The sequence below is a fragment of the Sinohyriopsis cumingii genome, chromosome 12 (genome assembly GCF_028554795.1).
Source record: "Sinohyriopsis cumingii isolate HCF-2022 chromosome 12, ASM2855479v2, whole genome shotgun sequence".
NCBI classification, from domain to species: Eukaryota; Metazoa; Mollusca; class Bivalvia; order Unionida; family Unionidae; genus Sinohyriopsis; species Sinohyriopsis cumingii.
This window is the reverse complement of record NC_142972.1, coordinates 58,751,131-58,772,997: the sequence shown is the minus strand read 5'-3', so window position 1 is coordinate 58,772,997 and position 21,867 is coordinate 58,751,131. Positions and strand designations below refer to the sequence as shown.

The following is a 21,867-nucleotide window of genomic DNA, read 5'->3' as shown; positions in this document are numbered from 1 at the left end:
AAATCCCAGAGTATTCACTTGGAACTGAATTCAAGATATAATAAAAATGGAAGAAAGGTTTTCCTCTATTTGACCTTTCTTAAGGGGCTCTGGGTTGTCAGGTGGGTTTGAGTCTCAGCTTTGCCACTGTTGGTATGTGAGAAATCTTGGAAGCAGCTTCCTGTGGGTCAGTGGTTCTTCTCATGATTCTTCCTCCACCAGATATACTGGCCGCTATGTATAGCTTATCGCGTGCTAAAAAATGGCATTAAACTCACAAAACCACAATCCTGACCTTTCTTAGAAAATAATAAAATATACAATAAAGAAAACTTTATTTAATTCTTACCTCCATTTGACTTACATATCTGTAGTTTTATATCCAGAAAGTTTTGTTAATAGATTACTGTACATGTTAATGTAGCAACATAGTGATGTTTGTTGCTGTTATATAATGTGATATTCTTACATATCTGACTGTATATAATTGTTGTGTTTTCCAGTGTCAAAGACATGGATTATTTGTTTTTCGTTACCTGACTAAATCATTGTGCAAAGTTACAAAATCTCAAATATCCATCATCTGAGCATTCTTTCACAGTTATAATAAAGATAAACATTAAATTAACATATTATCATCCTAAATATGCTGTGGTTTATGTTAGTGTCTTGGAAATGGATGTTTTGCTGTGATTTATTAAGCTGCATGTACAGATTATGATCCCCATTTTTCAGTTGAAAAAGTCATTGGAATTGTAATTTTTTTAATTCATTTTTTCATGATTTATGAAGGAAGTTAAGTTCTGGAGCAAACTATATAACTTATTTATTGTCTGTTTCTTATAATCTTAGGGACAAAAGTAGACTTGACTTTTGACCTATTCATATTTGTGTCATTGAACACAGGCTATCATCTGTACACACTTTGGACATTGTGTATTGTCATTACCTCAAGAGTCTTGACCACTATTATTTGAATGCTGATGTACATTTAAACACACTTCAAATCTTGTACTGAATTTTTCAGTGTAAACCTAGCTTGTTACATAATACCAGAAGGTGAGAAAAGTTTCAGTAAATAATTTGCAGTTTTAAAGTTGCTTTAGTAGTCAGCATTGACAATTTTGACTTCAACCCTCATCTTTTTGTTCATGAATGCAAGGAAGTGTAATATTTTAAATTATTTGATCTAAAACAGTACACTTTCCATAACAGGTAAACTGACCCAGTAATAAAAATAATCTTCAGTTTCTATTACAACTAAATCATGGATTTGTGATGAGAGAGAGAGAGAATTGAATTGGTCATTCACTTTTATCACATGAAGTAATGTTGCTGTATGAACAGTCTGCCTGCTCAAGTTGTATGAAGAAAAACTTTGATTCAAATTTGACCATGATAGCTTTATACATAATACATAATATTCATTGAGTGTATTGATTTATTCTAAGCCCCAGAATCAGCCCATCTTTTACTCATGATTGTTTAAGTCTGGGGATTTTGTTTTCATTTTAAAGGACATTCAGCAGGAGAAGAGTGAAAGTATTTTCCAGCAGATTAGATCCACCTATCTTAGGGGAAGGCCAGCAAGATTTCACCTAGCTGATATGGATTTCTCCATGGACAACACTATCGAAGACCCTAAGATTAAGGATTTACAAAAGAAGATTGTGGAGCTTGCATCTCAGCAGCTGCACTGGGGAGAAAGTATTCCAGGAAGATGGCTTCCTTTGGAAGAACGGCTGATGAGTCTAAAGGCCAAAGGTGTCAAGGTAATTTATATAAATCCACTCCCAGCATACTTTGTATTTGGTGCTTTTTTAATTTAAAAATCAGTGTAAATGAGGGATAAATTTCAGCAATTTTAAAACAGTCTTTTACATAATTATAAGTGCACCATACATCATCCAGAAACCCATTTTCTACTTAACAATTTTTCACAATAAAAATGTATCACTGCAGCTTTTACTATTTTATAATTTAAACACATCAGGTTAATGTTTTGTTTAATGACAAATGTTTTTTGTTCCTGCATGTCTGAACACTCATGCCATTGGCATTGTATATTTAGATTTATATTATTATACTTAAGGAAAGAATTTGGCTTAGTTTGGTTTTAAAGGAACATCAGCACATGACAGAGTATGTCATATGGAAGCATTTAGTTATATTGTGATGATGCATTGGTCCAGGACACACCATGCATTGTCTTTGGAGGATTCAAACTCAAACTCTTTTCGTAAGTTCAGACGTGCAAACCACCAAGACACCATGGCTGCTAATTTGTGGTGTAAACTTTAAGATGGATCCTTGACATTGTTTACAGCAAGTAAAGTTTGAAAAGGTTGATATAGTTATATATTTTGCAGCTGTTCACAACTTTTGTATCTATATTTGAAAAGTTCATGACTAAATTCCTGGAATGCAGATTTTCGATGCATCTTTCACTCTTTACATAAAGTGCAATTTTTTTACAAGGAGCATACAGTTTTGTCTTAGAAAACAGTTCTTTACTTCTTTTTGGGTAACATACACTATTTTTAACAGTGAAATATTTGAAACAAAATATAATACTAATTTATATATAGTGTGACCCTGCTATATAGCGCGCTCTGTTATAACGTGAATTCGGATATAACGCTGTCGTGGTGTGGCTCCCAAAATTTCGTATACATGAATTTTTCTTGTGCAGAAAAATAAAATTCTTAAAAAGTACGAAAGAAACGTAAAAACTTGCTTTTCATTTTGGGGAAGAGATCGCGTATGAATAATACAAGACGATTGTGGCTTGGCTCCTGAAATTTTATATGCATTTTTCTCGTACACAAAAAATTATTTTTTTCTTCTTAAAAGTAAGAAGAAAAAAACACATAAAAGGGGTATTGTGGGATCGCGTAGGTCTTCGCCAATGTTGCAAACTTGGATTGTTTTTCCTTATTGGCTGCAAAACGTACCATGTGGCTTTTTTATTTACTGGCGACATTGTTGGCTGTTTAAACTTTTATATACAACCATTGGTTTGGAGGGTAGAAATTCAGTGGCCCTATGAAAGGAAGCCGCAAACTGGATATAAAATGCAAGGAAATGTGTCTATTGTCACATAAACAAATTCTTTGTCCATGCCGACAAACCATCTAAACTGTGCATTGTTATATCATAATCTGCTTATCTTGACATCTAGCATGAGTTCTGTATGTTCTGAAATATCCACTTTTTTGTTGTTGACATTTCTGGTAACGGAGATCAACCAGACGAGGCATTGTCTCATAATCTATCTTTCATCAGATTTTTGGCCGCTCGCTAGTAATTAATATATTTACAAAGACTGACATTTGTATGTGGATGGTAAGTAAAATTCCTCTTCTTTCCACTCTGAATTAAATCCTTCAGAACACTCATGTTTTCTATAATCATCCCTGTCATCAGAACACCTGTGTCTCTATTGTCCATTGACCCTTTGTTAATTTTCAGATGCTGCTACCACAATTGTAAAAAAAGAAAAATATTTATTAGTTTATTCAGTAGGCATGGAGGGACAGTAACTAGAATAGACTAAATGACGGCCAATTCCTTTTTAAAAATGTACCCAGATAAAATAGTTTGCAGAACTTTCAAAGGAAACAGATTACCTTTGAAGCACTGACTGTTATGAAAATGTACCCAGTACTCAGCAAATGGAAAAAATACCAGTCTCAATCATTGAGTACATTTATTTGATGTTGCCGCCACAATAAGAAATGGGCATTCGTTTGGTTCTCCAAAGCTGTCCTTTAGCGGTGACTTCAATAGCGCATGCACCCTTCATCAAAGAAAGCCGACTACAATCTTTCAACAACAGCAAAGAACTTTTCTTCAAAGGAAGTGAGTACCAAACTTAAATAAAAGTGATGGAATCTGATGGATTTGCATTTTCCAATGTGACTGGAACCTGTTAACTGTGCTGTGAAAGTTTCCTTTTTTTAGGTAAAAAGTTTATGCTTATGAACGCTACTAACAGGGGCTTAAAACGCAAACTAACTTTTACCGACTTGGAACGTACTTTAAAGTAAATGTGTTTCGTCATTCGTTACGTGATTGTGTTATGTTTTTCCACTGAATTCAGACCAATATGGCCTGTTACAAAACTATTGAATATTTTAAAGCTGTGTGTGTGCATATTTTCGATGGAATCACTTGTATTGTGGATTCCATGTATATGACGAGGTTTGCAGGTGAGTACACAGTGTTGATACTCTAGTCATGCTATACATTAGACATTTATATATAAACAGGATTCACATATATGTACCAATTCATGGTTCTCTAAAAAAAAAGTAAACTATTATATTATGTCTTAAATGTTTTCACACAGGTGTATTTCTCATTTAATATGCATCAATTTAAGTTGGTAACTGTGCTCACGAAGCACGTATTTTACCATCCACATTTATTACCCCCACCCCTACCCACAATTTCTTTTTTGGGGCGGGTACATTTTCTTCAGCTAACTGACTTGGTTGCATATAACACGGTTCGGTATGTAACACGGTCAGGTTTGATGGCTCCCAACTACCATGTTATAGCGGGGTCACACTGTAGTTGTGATTATTTTCTTAAATTTAACCATTGTTTTTTTTCTTCATGTGAGTGCACATGTAAGTGGCATTCCTTGGGTTTCACCCTCCGCTGCATGAGGTTAGTTGTGGTAAGGTTGTAGAGAAGCATGCAGTAACTATGAGGCAGAATCGCCAGTCTGACTGATGTCAGGGCCAGATGGCCAACGTGCTCTATCTATGAGGCAGAATTGCCAGTATGACTGATGTCCAGGCAGAATTGCCAATGTTTTGAGGCAGACTCGCCAGTATGACTGACTGACATAACTGTTAAGGCAGAATTGCTGCTGTGTTGAGGCAGAGTTGCCACAACTTGTTATGTCTAAGTTGAGTGGATTGGGGACATAATGCCCAATGATGTAATAGTGGTGAATACCACAGGAGAAGATACGGCAAGAGCAGCCCGTTAGTATGAGGGTTCTGGTTGCCACCTCCAGAGATAGTGCAATTAGTATGCTGGTGGGAGATTAATCATAAAAGCTGCAGGCGAACGGTGAGCCAGATATAACAGAACTTCAGGCGGCGGTTGGGGCGGTGGCGGATACAAAACAAAACAGACCATTCTCAATGCTGATCACTTGTAAAGTGAATGACTGCTGTCACCTACCTCAACACAGTAGACCCTTGTCTCTGACTGGCTGATCGCTAATCCGACACGCACACTGACCTGACCATGAACTGATCTATATCTCGGGCCCTGGCTGGAATCCATTCTTTGTGTAAACATCATTTAATTGAAGGGCCTTGTCTTGGTTGACTAATTGCTGTCTGTGGAGCAGGGTGACAGAAGTCTGAATCATGAGCAGTGCTGACATGGAACAACCTTGTAAGCAGGTAAGACATATATTTGGAGTTTGGTGTCGATTCAACTCCAATCTACTTTTATATTCATGGAGCTGCAGTAAATGGATGCTTTTCACGCAAATTCTTTGTGATACTCATAAAAAGCGGGGGTGCCTTCTGTTAGCGCATGCATTTTTATCATGTCTTTTTGATAGATATCCAATTCTTGAGTTCTGGATGGGAAGGCATCACGCATAATTGCCTTGTACTGACTAAACACCAGTATGAACTCGCTAATAGACAAATTCTTGGACAGCCTATGATCGCAGGCTTGATTAAAATTTGCATTTTGACCCAGAAGCTTTCCCACCAACTTCATGCCCCACTGACCTGACTGAATGGTTGTTTGCTCTTCAAATTCATTTGCATAAGAAGTAAAGCTAAGTTTACATATTTACCTGCAATGATCGCCATGGTCAGAAAAATCGGTGACAGACCCAGTGTTACCAGACCTGGTTTCCGTGGCTGACACCACTGTTGTGAGGGTATGAGACTGTCTCAGTACAAGGATATCCCTTATGGTTGGACATACTTAACTGGGCTTGCATTTTTATCACTGCTGCTTGGAGAGATGATACTGCCTCCAGTATAATGGTATCCTTCACATGACACTGTTGTATTTGTTGTTGTGGTTGATTAATTCCTCCAGTGCTAAGAGCACCACCTTGTTGTGGTTAATTATTCCCTCTGGTGCTAGGAGCATCACCTACCAGGAACGTAGAACAAGGTATTCCTATTGCTCGCGACTAATCACTACGTTGACTGGTTCTCGAAGCTGTTTGATTGGATGAAAGTAAGGGGTTAGCTGCATCTGTGGATTGCCGCTGGCTGGCTGGTAGAAATACTGAGCCCAGTCTCGTCCAGGTTAGTGGGTGAGTCTGAGGGTACTGACGTCATCCCGAGCTGCTGCAATCCCTCCCTTCCCATGGAGTCCGAATCCATGGGCCTAACGGCTCGTATCTGGATGCCATCTTGAATCAACTTTAAATTTTCCTCATATATCTGCACAAGTTGAGCCTTCTTTAATGAAGCCAGCACAATAATGTTAATTTCACATATTTTTGTAAGAAGTTTTCCCACAGACCATTTTTTGGTGCCTGAGCATCCCAATGTTGTGTGTTCTTTGCCGCTCTATGACCGCGGTACCCACGAGAAGACGAACGCTGGTGTGATTTATCCATGATATACAATAAGTCAGCAATTGCCCGCAGAACAATGGGGTGATATTAACGAAGCAAAACAGAGTTTTTGAAATCAGCAGTTACCCAGCAGAACACACGGGTTGTGAAGCAGAACGTGCTACACGACGTAAATTGTTGTAATGCAAACAAGATGAATCCAAATGCTAGTGGCACGCATTGAAATTCAAAACTCAATATCAACATATATCCAGTATAGGATATAAATGAGTCCTGGCAGAAAGTCAAGTTCGAATAGTAAACAACTCAGAATGCTGATCACTTGTAAAGTGAATGACTGCTGTCAGCTACCTCAGCACAGCAGACCCTTGTCTCTGATTGGCTGATCACTAATCCAACTTAGTGTTTTTGTCCACTGACCTGACCTGACCATGAACTGATCCATATCTCCGTCCATGGCTGGACTCCATTCTTTGTGTAAACATCATTTAATTGCATTAAACAACTATTTAACATCATAAACCCAGGCATGATTGCAGTGGAACTTGGAGACCCAGAATTAAAATAATATCATATTATATGCCATTCAGTACAAACACCTATATATTCATTCATCCATTTATACATTCTGTAGAGGATTCTAAAATATAGCCATTTAAATTAGTAACATTTAAAGGGTTTTATACAGCTGAATATATATATTTCCTGTTAAAGTTTTCATTTAAATTGACATCATTTTTTATGAGCATATACATTCTGTAAATGAAACTCGATCAAAAATATGAATATTTTATTTTTATTCAAATGTATTAAATTTTGTTTCTCAACAAGGCTTTATTCCTGGTTAAGAGATGATTATTCACATTGTTGTATATTTTTAATTTGCGCTCTTTGTTAGTTTTATTAAAATATTTTTTTAAAATTTCATTATATGCTATTGATAATGTAACATTGTATGTTTGACTTGACCTTGTCCAAAATCAAGTTCATTTTCTACCTGACCTGAATCATAGATTTAGGTTTCATAAACATGTTTATCTGAGTCTAGAACTTTGGAAATTTCTTATGAAATGCAGGGTATACCTATTGTTTACTCATTTTATGTTATATTTTAGTAATAGACAACTAATTGTAACTAAGATTTTATTTTGTAAACATGAACCTTCCAGAAGGAAAATTTCGATTTGGTAATAGCTTGTTTTCAGAAATGCTAATTGTTACCTGACGTCAAGTACAGGACTATATAATCTTGCTTTTCTAGAAATTAATTATTTGTGCTTAAAGATCTTGAGGCAGAATCAGTTGTATTATTGTTGTGTTCAGTAGTTCATATGAGCTTCAATTTATTTTCTTCAAATTATTTAATTCTATTGATTTGTCTTTGAAAATACAAAGTACTCTTGAAAATTAATATTCATGAAAAGTAGAGACTTGAATTTATACTGAAATTTTTCAAATAAGGATATATTCTTGGATTGTAATATTGTGATCCAACAAAAGACTGCTGGTGCATCACTATTATACAGGCCACCACAGACACATGAACACTTGCAGTGGTGGATTTAATTTGGATTTCCACTAAAGTTTATTCAGAAATTTAATCATTGGGACTTGTATCTGTTATTCAAGAATAAGTTCATGTTTTGATGCTACTAAAAATATTAGGTCCATAACCACATTTAAGAAAAAAGAAGTAGATAAATATATTCCTCATTTTGAAAATATTGCTGAAAATTTGAAATGGCCAAGAGAGCATTGTTCTCAGTTATTAAAAAGTGCACTTTTTGGAAAAGACTGTTTTAGTGGCCTAGTGGTTAGAACATCTGCCTCAGATGCCGGAGGTTGCAGGTTTGAACCCTGGCCGAGTCATACCAAAGACTTTTAAAAAATGGTATTAACAGTTGCCTCTCTAGGCGCTTGGCATTAAGGGGTTAATATTAGGACTGGTCAGCCTGGTGTCAGGATAATGTGATTGCATGGGACATCATGCTACATGTCTGCAGGGTTCCCACGCTACTGGGAAATCAGGAAAAAGTTGGGAGAAATGATAAAAAAAATTCACCGACCATGAAAAGTCATTGAATTTTGCAAATATTGATGAAAGTCGGGGAAAAACCTGGGAATTTTCTTCCACCTGACACCCAAAACAATTACATAATTGAGTCTTCACTGAACTGAGTTAAATTTATCAAGTTCTAACCAGAATATTAGGAGGTTGCAGTGTGGATAATTTTGGTGCTCATTATGATCTGGTTAAGGAATGTATCGCATCATGAAGGGTTATGAGTTGGTACCTGAGGCTTGTTGACAGAAGTTTTAGAAGTATAAAGAAGAAACTGGACAAACTTGTGTTGAATTTGCAACTTGTTTTAAGACTATAGAGTCATAATAACATGTAAATATGAATTTGTCAAAAGCAGATATTAAAAATAACAGACAAACATGAAAATGGAAGTGAATGCATATATAAATCCTGTATGCAAAACAAGTATTGTAGAAGCCAATACAAACAAGTATCCTTCCACAAAATCAGAGTCTAAGTTTTTAAAATAAAATTATTATTATAATCCCTATTAATACAAAATAATGCATGCATCACACTTTCCATATGTAAGAGTGATTTTAAAAATGCACATTATTTTTTTCTGATGTTGTCCCGAACATATTATGTTCTTTTTAGTAAAGTGTGTTTGTTTCTCTTGTCTCTTATAGGTTATTCCATACCATTTTCTAGAAAAGATGAACCAAGACGGGGATGTCAGAATTGAATCAAAGGAGGAATTGAATCTGTTCCTGAAATTTCAACATGATGTTGGAAACATCCTCTACTTTAGGTAAGAATAGATTAATATCATTTGTAAAATTTCCTAAGAGAAAGATACATTAAACTAGATGGGTAGCAAAAAATGGTTGACGAATGCATGCATCACTTTAATGTAACTATAACAGTAATAGAAGAATAAAATCAAATATTTTACTATCATCGCAATGTATGGAATGAAGTTTTTAATTGTCTTAAACCAGAACACTTTCAATACGCAGTGATTAGTTTTGGTTTCTCTTGTATTATGTGTTACAAAACTTGATCATTTAATTTAATTTTAGAAAATAATGAGCACAGATTCTTTGACAGCTGACTATGGTCATGGATTTTTGGTTGATAGTAACAGGCAGAAATTACAATTTTAAATCCAATAACACTGATAGAGGCCTGGTTACAGCATGATATTGGAAACATCCTCTACTTTAGGTAAGAATAGATTAATATTGATTGTAAAATTCCTAAGGTCTTTGTCATATTAATGATAAAAGTTATCTGAACATTCGATTTACCGATGCTATGACAAAGACCTGATTGCCAAGGCAACCCAAAGGGTGAAATAAACAAACTGCAATGACCTACTAAAATATAGAGAGAAGGAAAAGGCTGATAGGATACCATTTATCCTGACCTACCATCCACACAACCCCAACGTAGGTAAAATCTTTAGGAAACATTGGCCCATCATGGAATTATGTGACGCACTAAAGTTAATCCTCCTGAGCAAACCTATAGTAGCCTACTGGAGACCAAAAAAAATAAAAGATTTCCTGGTCAGGGCAAAGCTAACACAGATCACTAACTAAGACCACACTAGTCTGGCCCCTGTGGCTATTAAAGGTGCAAAACTTGCCAGCAAATGATAGAGACCAGGACTCTTTTTAGCACAGTGACTAGAGAAAAACTGAGCATACATGTTCTAAACAAAATGTGCAAAACAGAGAATGTAATTTATCTCATCACCTGTAAGATCTGTAGTATCCAGTACGTTGGAGAAACTGAAAAACTACACAAAAGGATCAACCTTCATCAATCTAATTGAATGACAAAGAAGCTATACAGAAGCCTGGTCACAGATCACTTCTCTCGTGACCACACTTTCAGTGATATAAGACTTATTGCAATTGCTCACAACCTCAACAGGAGTTCCAAAACCAGGAAAGAAAAGAAGTCTTACTCGATATTCCACCTTAGAACATTGAAACCAAGTAGTTTAAACCAAGAAGACTAGAAAAAGACAACCATTCACAAACAAAATTATCTTTTTGCAGCCGACACATTTTTATTTAAATAATTCTCTAAATTTGCTTATTAGTCACCTAATAACCTATAATTACAGTGGGACCCCGCTATAACGCGCTCCGTTATAACGTGAATTAGGATATAACGCGGTCGTGGCGTGGCTCCCGAAATTTTATATACATGTATTTTTCTTGTGCAAAAAAAAAATCTTAAAAAGTACGAAAAAAAATATAAAAAGTTGCTTATCATTTTGGGATAGAGATCGCATACGAAGAAAAAATGCAAGACGATCGTGGCTTGGCTCCTGAAATTTTATATGTATTTTTCTCGTACACAAAAAAGTACTTTTCTTTCTCCTTAAAAGTAAGAAGAAAAAAACTCTGAAAACGTTTATTCTGGGATCGCGTATGTCTTCGCTAATGTCGCAAACTTGGATTGTTTTTCCTTATTGGCTGCAAAACATACCATGTGGCTTTTTTTATTTTGTTGCCGACATTGTTGGCTGTTTAAACTTTTATATACAACCATTGGTTTGGAGTGCAGAAATTCAGAGGCCCCATGAAAGGAAGCCGCCAACTGGATATAAAATGCACTGAAATTTATCTATTGTTACATAAACAAATTCTTTGTCTATACTGACAAACCATCTAAACAGTGCAGTTATATCATAATCCGCTTATCCTGACATCTAGCACGAGTTCTGTATGTTGTGAAATATCCGCATTTCTGGTAACGGAGATTAACTGGACGAGGCATTCTCGCGTAATCTGTCTTTCATCGGATTTTCGGCCGCTCGCTAGTAATTAATATATTTACAAAGACGCATTTGTATGTGGATGGTAAGCAAAATTCCTCTTCTTTTCACTCAGAATTAAATCCTTCAGAACACTCATGTTTTCTTTAACAATCCATTTAGTCAGAACACCTGCGTCTCTATCTTCCGTTGACCCTTTCTTAATTTTCAGACGCATGCGTAGAAGGCAGCATTATGCTGCTACCACAAATGTTTAAAAAAATATTTTAAAACTTCTTATTGGTTTATTCAGTAGGCATGGAGGGACAGTAACTAGAATAGTCTAAACGACGGCCAATTCTTTTAAAAATGTATCCAGATAAAACAGTTTGCTAAAATTTCAAGGGAAACAGATTACCTTTGAAGCACCGACTGTTATGAAAACTTACTCAGCAAATGGAAAAAATCCCCATCTCAATCATATAATACAATTATTTGATGTTGCCACCACAATAAGAAATGGGCATTCGTTTGGTTCTCCAAAGCTGTTCTTTAGCGGCGACTTCAAAAGCGCATGCAGCCTTCATCAAAGAAAGCCAACTACAATCTTTCAATAACAGCAAAGAAGTTTTTTTGAAAGGAAGTCAGTACCAAACTTAAATAAAAGTGATGGAATCTGATGGATTTTTGCATTTTCCAACGTGACTGGAACACTTTAACTGTGCTGTGAAAGTTTCCTTTTTGTATGGAAAAAGTTTATGCCAATGGCGGCTTAAAACGCAAACTAACTTTTACCGACTTCGAACGTACTTCAAAGTAAATGTGCTTCATCATTCGTTACGTGATTGTGCTATGTTTTTCCACTGAATTCAGACTAATATGACCTGTTACAAAATTAATGAATATTTTAAAGCTGTGTATGCATATTTTCGATGGAATCACTTGTATTGTGGATTCAATGTATATGATGAGGTTTGCAGGTGAGTACACTGCGTTGATACTCTGATGATGCTATACATTAGACATTTATATATAAACAGTATTCACGTATATGTACCAATTCATGGTTCTCTAAATAAAGTATGATGTCTTCTCTCTTGTCACTAGAGGTGTATTTCTCATTTAATATGCATTAATTCAAGATAACAACTGTGCCGACGAAGCACGTATTTTACCGCCCGCATGTATTACCCCCCGCCCCATTTTTTTTTTTTGGGGGGGGTACATTTTCTTCAGCTAACTGAGTTGGTTGCATATAACACGGTTTGGTTCATAACACGGTCCGATTCTATGGCTCCCAACTACCGTGTTATAGCGGGGTCCCACTGTACTACTATAACAATGAAATATCTGGGATATAATTTGTGTGGTGTACATAAATTTACATAAAATAACAGATGACACTATGGCTCACTGATTTCGAGGTCAATATAAAATATCTTCCAGCATTCGCAACAAGTCATAGTCATGTAAAGTTTTGCAAACACAGCGTTTTTCTTTTTTATTTGTTTGTCTTGTCTATGTTTTGTATTTGCCTTTTGAAAAAAGACTCGTTAAGAGTGGAATGCGCTCATACTAGTTAGATACTAGTTTTGTACCCGTCGTAGTCAGTTTATTGCATTTATATATATACACACCTATTTTGGACAAGTTTGATAGAATCTATGTTGGGGTTTGGACCAAGACAAGGAAGTTCTAGTCCTGGGGTTATATTATTTTTCTCCCCATGAGGCTATGCCAAGTGTTGAGACAAATAATGTAAGCCCTTTTACTGGGATTTCCTTGTCTTGGTATAAATGCTGGCGTAGATTATTTTTCTCCCCCATTTAAACTAAAATAACCCTGCCCTTTTGCAGTTATTTGACAGATCCAAAATGCAGTATTCATCAGGTACTATTATTGCTTCTCATAAGATTGTTTTTACTCATTTAGGAAAATCTGAATAATTATCTAAGTAGAATCTAGCTCTATATGCTGTTGTTAGAAAAGGAAAAAAATCAAGAAATAAGTTATTGTTAGGTGTTGGAAGTATTGCGCAATGAGCATCTTGAACTATGTGCTATTGTTGTTCAAAATAACAGTACGGCTCATTTATATGAACATGTTAATGAGGCAATGTGGTGACCTTTTGACCCTAAGCAAAAGAATGAAGTAATTAGGTTCAACAGTGAACATTATGAGTAAATATGAACAATCGTTGTTCATGCAGCTTTTGAATCAATTATTGTGCTATCATTGCTTAGTGTCAAGGTTTGTCCCAAAATGACTATTTCATATATTGCTGTGAAAGAACACCTCATCTCAGGGGACAATGTTTCAAAGAAACACACTCTATGATAAAGGAGATCAGTGTGAAAAGTGTACTTCATGCACAGTTTCAAAATCTTAACATGTTTGGTTTCACTCCACTATTAAAATAATGATTACAAATTGCTTCTTGTTGTTTGATTGAAAACTACTGGTGTACAAACTTGGTGAATGTTTGATTTGTATTTTTTAAACTATTGCAAGGAGTGTACTTTGTAAGCAATAACATTGCAAATGAAAAAGGGGGAGAATACATATTTTTCTTTCTAGTATTTGTTTACAACCTTTTAACCGATTCGGCCCCGATCCCGTCTGTAGGCGTGATGAGGCTGTACCCTACTTCAAAGCCCTGCAGCATCAAGGCCATTTAAGATAGACCAACATGGGTGGTATTAAAAAAAAAGCAGACAGATATAGCTCTAAAATGATATCAAATAATGTGGAAGTTCTAGTTGCACTACAAAATACAGTTAGAAAAAGCTCATTTTTTGGACCCTTTTTTTTCCACCCAAAATTCGCTCGAGATCGGAATGCGATTTTGTGTCCGGATTTTAGACCTTTTGGCCTCAGATCTAAGGCATACCGGTCTTAACTGCACACAGACAGGTGAACCTTTGCAAAAACTAGGATAAGGTGGGCATTTGGAATAAATTGCAGTCTCCATACGAAAATGATAGGTCTATTAAGCAAAAAAAAAAAAAAAAGAACTGTAACTTTTACCCTTCTGCTCATGCGCAAGCAAAATAATCAATGGAAATTGATGTTTCTAATACAACTAGGCATTATTCTCATGGATAATCCGTTGAAAACCGCTGTATTACGATGTATTCAGAAATACCACCCCAAATCTCGTTCCTACGCACATTTCAGGAAAAAACGACAAAAACCTCTGGGACCGAATGAGTTAAAGTATATTAGTTAACTGCTGAGCAGAGAATTAAGAATTTTTATGATCCTTACAAATATTTGTTCCAGATGTGAACAGATGCCTTGCTATGTACAGATTTCTGAAGCCACTTCTTTGAAATAACCTAAATTTGAATTGTTTATTTCATCATGGTTATATCAACAAAAATATCTGCATATAGTCCATGACTACCTAGATCATTAAACAGATGGTTTAGATATTGTTATTGTTGTGGGGCTTAATGCCATTTTTCCGCACATAATCAGTTATACATGGGAGAGGAAGTACTCTCGTAAACCCTGGTAAGAACCACTGCCCCATGGGAAGCTGCTGGCAAGCTTTCTCATGCACCCACTGTTACAACTCTATGGTCTTAATCAAAGTAACAGAAAAGAATGAAAACTAACAAGTTTAATACAAGTAAAAAAATCATTCATTTCCCCTAGAATACTTTGTGAAAATTGAAAAAGAACTTTAAGTATTGTGAATTAAATCATAAATAGTCATAAATGTTCTATCATAAGTTCAAAAGTATAGTATTCTTAATGAAATACAGTGGCATTCCGAATAAATTCCAATCTTGAATTTTCCCATATGTAAATAACCTGGAATGTGCTGATCTAACAGCCTTTGTGTACCAGAATGTCTTGAAGTGAATTCACAATAATCTGAAATTATGATTTAGTTCAAAAGTATCTATGAGCATTTTGTAATTCCAATGAATAATTGAAATAAATAAATATCAAATTACAAATTAAAGGCACAATAGTGCAAAGTGTCTGTAATTTTGTGATTGTTACAGATCATGTAACTAATGAAATGTGTCTACTTATAAGCTGAAATAATTCACAAAAACCTAGAGTTTGTGAAGATTCAACTAGGTAATTGATAAATAAACGAGATAAAATGAATTTTTGTGGGGGCCCGCTTTAATTGAAACTTGTAGGTCACGAACTGTTATGGAAGCCTCACGTGACCACAAAAATGTATACGTCATCTTCGTCCAGTTGGCGGGTTAAGAGTCACATGGTTGTAATTTAAATATCTATTGTAAACAAAAATGCCGGATACACGAGAGCGTAAAAGACCGTAAAGGTCTCCCGCGCTTGTCGCTTTCCGAGAAGAAACGTCGAAAAACTGTCAGAGAAACCGAATGGGACTTATCAAGCATTTGTCTTGGGGACCATTTTTTTTCGATGGAGAGCATTGATGGAAGGGTTAGGACTGGCATCAGACACTGAAATGGCGAAGTTGTTGTAGGACAGGTAGGCCAATGAGTGTGTTATATGGTGATACACATTAGTTTCCCAATAATCAAGTGCCTGTGATGTCTGTATATAAGTGTTTTCCATTTTTCAATATCTTGTTCCTACTATATGTTTGAAAGCACACTGTTTTATTAATACAATGTTTGCACAAGGACATGCTTTGTAATATTCCCCAAATAGATGTGATCGGCTGATCAGTATTTCACTCAGTGACTGCATTGTGTGTATTGTATGTTGGGGTGGAATACATTTTTTATTTTTTATAACAGCGCGCTCATAAAGGTCATTTTGTACATCTGTCAATTATCTTCGTGAGACGGGTGTTTTAAATTCGATGAAGGAACTTAGATACATTTACAGGCATTATAAGTATTTATATCTATCTCCCTCACACAAACACACCCTAGGTTAATGTGACATGCACATTACTTGCATAAAAGTTTATTAACCTTTTCATGTAAACATGTTGACCAAATAATACATGTTTAATGTTGAACTGTTAGTACTGTAGGGTTTTCTATATCTGAATGTTGAACTGATCCAGTAAAATGGTGATCTCATGCGTATGATAGGCTGAATGCTATGGTTTTATTGTACATCTTTCAACTACTTACTAGTAAATTTATTATAAAGCATTGTATTGACTACCATTACAAAATGAAAAGATCACTAGTCATGATAGGAAAGGATATTATAATGCTACCAGGGCATAATATATGGCTGGCAGGTTGTTACCTCATCAGTTAAAGTTTTGAGCTGCAATCAAGTAAGTTTTATTTATGTCAAAATTTGTTAGATCCGTTATTATGTATGATTGCTAAAATTAAGTATATCAGTTCTAAGTGTTAAACACAAATCACAAAGAAACAGATTTAAAATATAAATTATAATACAAATGAGTATTTATTACATATTTTTAGTTACAAAGAATGTAACAAAGGATGAGCCAAAGCATGCAGAATCACTGGCCAGTACATCTTCATGCTTCACATCAACACCTGGCCGAGTGCTTTTGCGACATACAGAGAGAATGAAGACACCTTCAGTATCTGAAATTGAGTCAGGAAGGTAAAAATTACAAATTTCTTGCAGATTCTTTTTTTGGGGGGGAGTAGTTGCTACAGTTGTCATGTTACTGAAAACAATAATGTAACAAATACAATGCTGATAAACTGAAATTTGTATAACAGTTGCAGCAGGTTGAGTCCCCACTTCATACTTTTCTTAGTTTGAGCTAGAAGAAAAAAATATATCATGAATTTCACTTTCTCAGAAGTGGGATAGGGTGCCTCAACTGCGTTACCTGATGCATGGAAAAAGGCAGTGTTTACTGTAATTGTTTTGGTTAGGCAAAACAGTTCCAGTATACTGTGCTGGCTAACCCAGCTGTTTTTCCTCCACCTTCCACTTCCCTCACTACAGTTCATGAATACTTTGAGAACCAGTGATTGTATAGTTTGAAATTGTGATTACATATCTCATATGCTTTCTTTATGCTGTTTCCCATTTACAGCTATGTCCCACATGCAGTTCTTGTTAACACCCTCTTCACATCTATCCACTTCACTCATGCTGAATGCGCAAAAGAAAGAAAAAACAATACCTGGCCCTCAACAAAATATACTTGAAAGTGAGCAAGTCATCAGCTGAATATAACTCAAGCTGGACATCATGGACTATACATTTTTATTTCAGAGGCCAATTATTTTTCCATCTAAAATTTGGGAAGGAATTAGTCTATCACAGTCACATTAAATCATTTGTATGTTTTTGTGTGTGTTTGAGAGAGAGAGAGAGATTCATGTTTCACCAATGAAATTTAACTTTAAATGTATTTTCCAAATATGTTCTACTGTATACTTTGATTTCACAGAGTTCATTTTAAAATGATAAGAAATTTCTAAATTGCATCTATGGGTGAGTACTCCACTTTAAAAGTGCCTTTCCTAGGTACATGTACCATACATTTTAATGGAACAGCCCTGACATAATTTTGATGTATAAATCTCACTAAGTAGCACTTCATAAATTGCATTGCTAAATTATATTTATACTCTATGGACAGAAGCCCAATGTTAACTACAGTCATCAGTAAGAATCATCAGCTATGGAGAATAAAAACCAGTTGGGCAAATCACAGAATCAAAATAACCAACTGTAACTGGATGTTGGTATTGTGGTAGATGAACATCATCAGGCTACCAGACATTTTGAGTCATATATCACATAATGGTTCATAATTGGATCAGTCAACTCAGTGAGCCACTGAACCCCAATTGTTGAAGATTTGTTTGAAATCCATACAAGTGCAAATTAATTCATATTTGGTCTTTTAAATAACGTTGGAAAGACGACTTTTAATTTTTCTCTATTTTCTTCCACTGTTCTCTTCCATTTCTTTTCTTAAGGTGATGGGGGCAATGACTCTCCCGGCCATTCAGCCCAGTATTGTTCCTACACAATAATGGAGGATATCAGCAAAAGAATATTGACTATTCACACACTGGACAAAAGGATGGTTCAGAGAAAATCACCAGCCCTAGAAAAGGCAGGTTTTCAGAAAGCCATGACAGTACTGAATGAGAGAGGAATAAAAATCAAGGAGGTGGTGACAGACACTCATGTAGGAATCAGATCAGTTATGAGTAAGTTATTTTGTTTTGTTTGCAAATATCACAGTTTTTTCAGCCCACATTATATCACAAGTTATACATCCATACACTTAAATAAACTTCTCATTATATTGACTTGTGATTTTTTTATAAATTATATTCTTTTATGTGTATTCGTAAACAATTGCAAAATTTGTTTGCAATGATTATATTACTGGATTTTAGTTTTTTCCTCCTTAGGCACTACATTTTCTTATTGTGTTCATTTTATTAATTTCAGAAATGTTCTATCCCACCATCAGACACTCTCATGATATATGGCATGTTGCAAAAACCTTGGAAAGAAAATAATGAAGGTAAGAATCCTGTCTAGTCCACATATTACTCAGCAGTCTAGGACATTGGTATTCCCCCATGTACCTGATGTTTCGCTGATGTTCTTTTTTTTTAGTAACAGATTTTATCTTATTGATAAGTCAGATTGTTCTAGAAATGAATTTGTGCACGTCACCCTAGTTGTGTTTTTGTGCCCTATTCATTTGATTTTGTTTGCTTGAGAATTTACCCATTCTTGCATGTTTCAGTCTTACTGTTGTGCTCAGTATTTGATTTGGGTTTATTTATCTATTCAAATTATTATTCATTGGATATATCAAAGTATTCATCTATAATATTCTTACACTTGAACATTAACTTGGAATTATTGTGAATTCAGATAAGGACACCCTGGATTATATTATTTGAATTATGTTATAGTCAGATAAAATTCTAGATTAGTGCAATTCATCAAAAGACTGTTGGCACATCTCCATATCACAGGCGACTAAAAACACATCAATACATTCAGAGGTGAATTTGTTTTTAACACCACTGGAATTTAATTATAATTTTATTCATTAGGACTAGTGATGGAACTTATTGGACCTTTCGTGATTTAATTCACAATACTGTTAAGTTCTTTTTAAAATTTTCTAAACAAAAATACACTACAAGAAACAAAGTAACTGAATGTATAGCATATTCCAAACTAAATACCTAACAGCAGATTCATCATTACACAACAACATTATTAATGCACACATAACTCCGCCCAGATAAATTTGAACTTAGTCGCATGCTAGACTTAACTTTCGAAAGACAGTTTGTGCCTTGTTACTTGCGTGTTATTTATATGAACCCATCAATTTTATGAAATCTTGCATCTAAAACAGAAACATTGTTTCAAAAGATAACTCGGAATGTGGCAAAGCAGCTGCTATGTGGCAGTCCATGAAACATTAGCTTTAGTTCATTGAGAAACAAATGCCAAAATGTAAACCGCCTACTACGCGACTGTACATGATATGTTTACAAATCAAAAGTGCTGGCGTCTGCATCCATTGTTTGTTTACAGTAGAAAGTAGTTCCTTTCTGAGTTCAATATGAAGTTGCTCGTGAGTTCAGTATCATAAAATCTTGAATGATTCCGACAGTGCAAAGTTAACGGAGAGAGAAAAAAAAGCTTATAATAATGTGGAATATTGAAGGAACATTGATCTGAGCAAAACTGCAATCCTGCTACATTAACCAAATCTAGAATATAGCTTTCCCTTGATTATATAAATCCAGCTGTATTATAATTTATCAATTTTGGGGTCACCATGACAAGAGACCAGCTTTAGGTGCTTTAAATATTGATTGTGTCATTCTTTCAGAGTATCAGGAGGAGTGTCCTTCATCATATCACCAATAAACATGAGTGGATCCTTTCACATGGCCAAGGCATTAATAAATGCCTACATGAATCTTTGTCAGAGAATGAAGAGAGGACAAAACCTTGGCTTGATCCCCAAACTCCTGAAAACCTTGGCACAGGTACTCTTGGACCAAACATTCCTAAACAGAGTGGACTATTAATTGAATTTCAGGTATGCCATTTCAGGATTGAAACAATTATATGTTAAGACTGCTTTAAATGTTATTATTCTCAACTTTAGAATAATTTACTGTATATATTTACCATTTGAATATCTGAATAAGTTAGCATTCATATGATGTGTGTACATGATACATGTACAGTGACTGTCCTTCTCAAGTCGTTTGCAAGTTCAGGTATAATACATGCACATCAGGTATAAACAATTCCATGACACTCTCTATAAACACTGCAGTAAAGATTTTATATATGCAAAATTTACCAACATAAATTAGTATTGAATAATTGTTAGCAGATTGCAAGTGACACATTACAAGATATATTTTCTTGATAATTGCAGAAGCACTGCTGAGCTCGAAGTTTTTCATCAGCATATCCTGATGTACTGTGCCAAGAGATTTTCATAACACCCCTCCTGTGTACAGGATTCGGAATGAGCTACCTCCTTTGGATCACAATATCCATAGTGGCAGAGGTGTAGTGAGAAACAAAGAAGGGGAGATAGTGAAAGTTTGTTTAACTACAGGATATTACAGATAATTTTATATATTGATTGTACATTATAATTCCAGCTTGAACATCAAGGCAATGGAATATTATTCACATTTACAAGGCATGAAAACTTTGCATTAGGTACAGTCATTTTGTAACAACTGGCACACATTGTTTTACATTTCTGGTAAGGAATCTTAATATTTTCATGTGTGCGGATCTTGTAATTAGTGTTATCATTCTAGTGGATATTAATTGTGATTTGAACAATACAAGTCTAATAATTAAATCCAGTGATATATATAGCACTTTCCCAGAGGACCAACCCACTTTATTAAGGAAATATGGGATCCATGGAATTTCCTCAGGTTTGTGGACAATGCTGTCATGATGATTACTAACTAATACCTGCTCATGAAAATAGGTTGCCTTCTGAAGAAATGCAACCTGTCTCAAGTAGTACTTTGGATATAGAACAAATAAGAACAAAAACAACCCCTCAACAGCTCCTTAGGAATTGGTCATGAGGCTCAAATATTTGGTGAAACTCAATATAGGTTAACATATGGAGATGCTTGTCACACAAGTTAAGAAAATACAATTTTCTTTAAAACAGGTATCATCGCTGTTACAACAAAAAAAGTGGCAGATGGTCCATCTACCCTTGCAAAGAAAAGAAAACATCCCCATATCCGGGAGCTTATTCAGAAAATCCTTATCTGTCGACTTGAGGACAAGCAGAGTATAAGGAGAAGAAGAGAACTTAAGGAAGAATTAGCAGAAACCTGGCACCTCAAGAACCACCATCAACTCAAGATTTGGTGAAGGAGAAGATCTCATGACTTTAGCTATGTAATATATGAAAGGTGCCTGATATATGGATATGGATATATGGATGTGTCTGCTAAGGCAAATTACATTTTATATATAGTAATGTAAATATCAGTAGTTGAAAACAATGTATAATGTAAACTTTTATATTGATTATATATGACCTTACCCACATTGTTTATAGGC

General features: G+C 35.2%; 1 protein-coding gene and 1 long non-coding RNA gene across 2 annotated transcripts in view; both read left to right on the top strand.

Moving 5' to 3' along the window:
• LOC149786543 (uncharacterized) overlaps positions 1–21,867 on the top strand; it is a 116,177-nt gene that overhangs the window by 64,175 nt on the left and 30,135 nt on the right. The window contains exons 11-12 of the mRNA XM_089975947.1: positions 1,497–1,751; positions 9,266–9,387. Coding sequence (XP_089832073.1) covers positions 1,497–1,751; positions 9,266–9,387 — 377 coding nt within the window. The remainder of the gene's footprint in view (positions 1–1,496; positions 1,752–9,265; positions 9,388–21,867) is intronic.
• Positions 15,751–20,882, top strand: LOC149786545 (uncharacterized). Its single transcript, XR_016424957.1, has 6 exons — positions 15,751–15,828; positions 16,752–16,899; positions 18,240–18,476; positions 18,724–18,799; positions 20,138–20,350; positions 20,699–20,882. It is a non-coding gene; the product is annotated as an uncharacterized LOC149786545 (long non-coding RNA).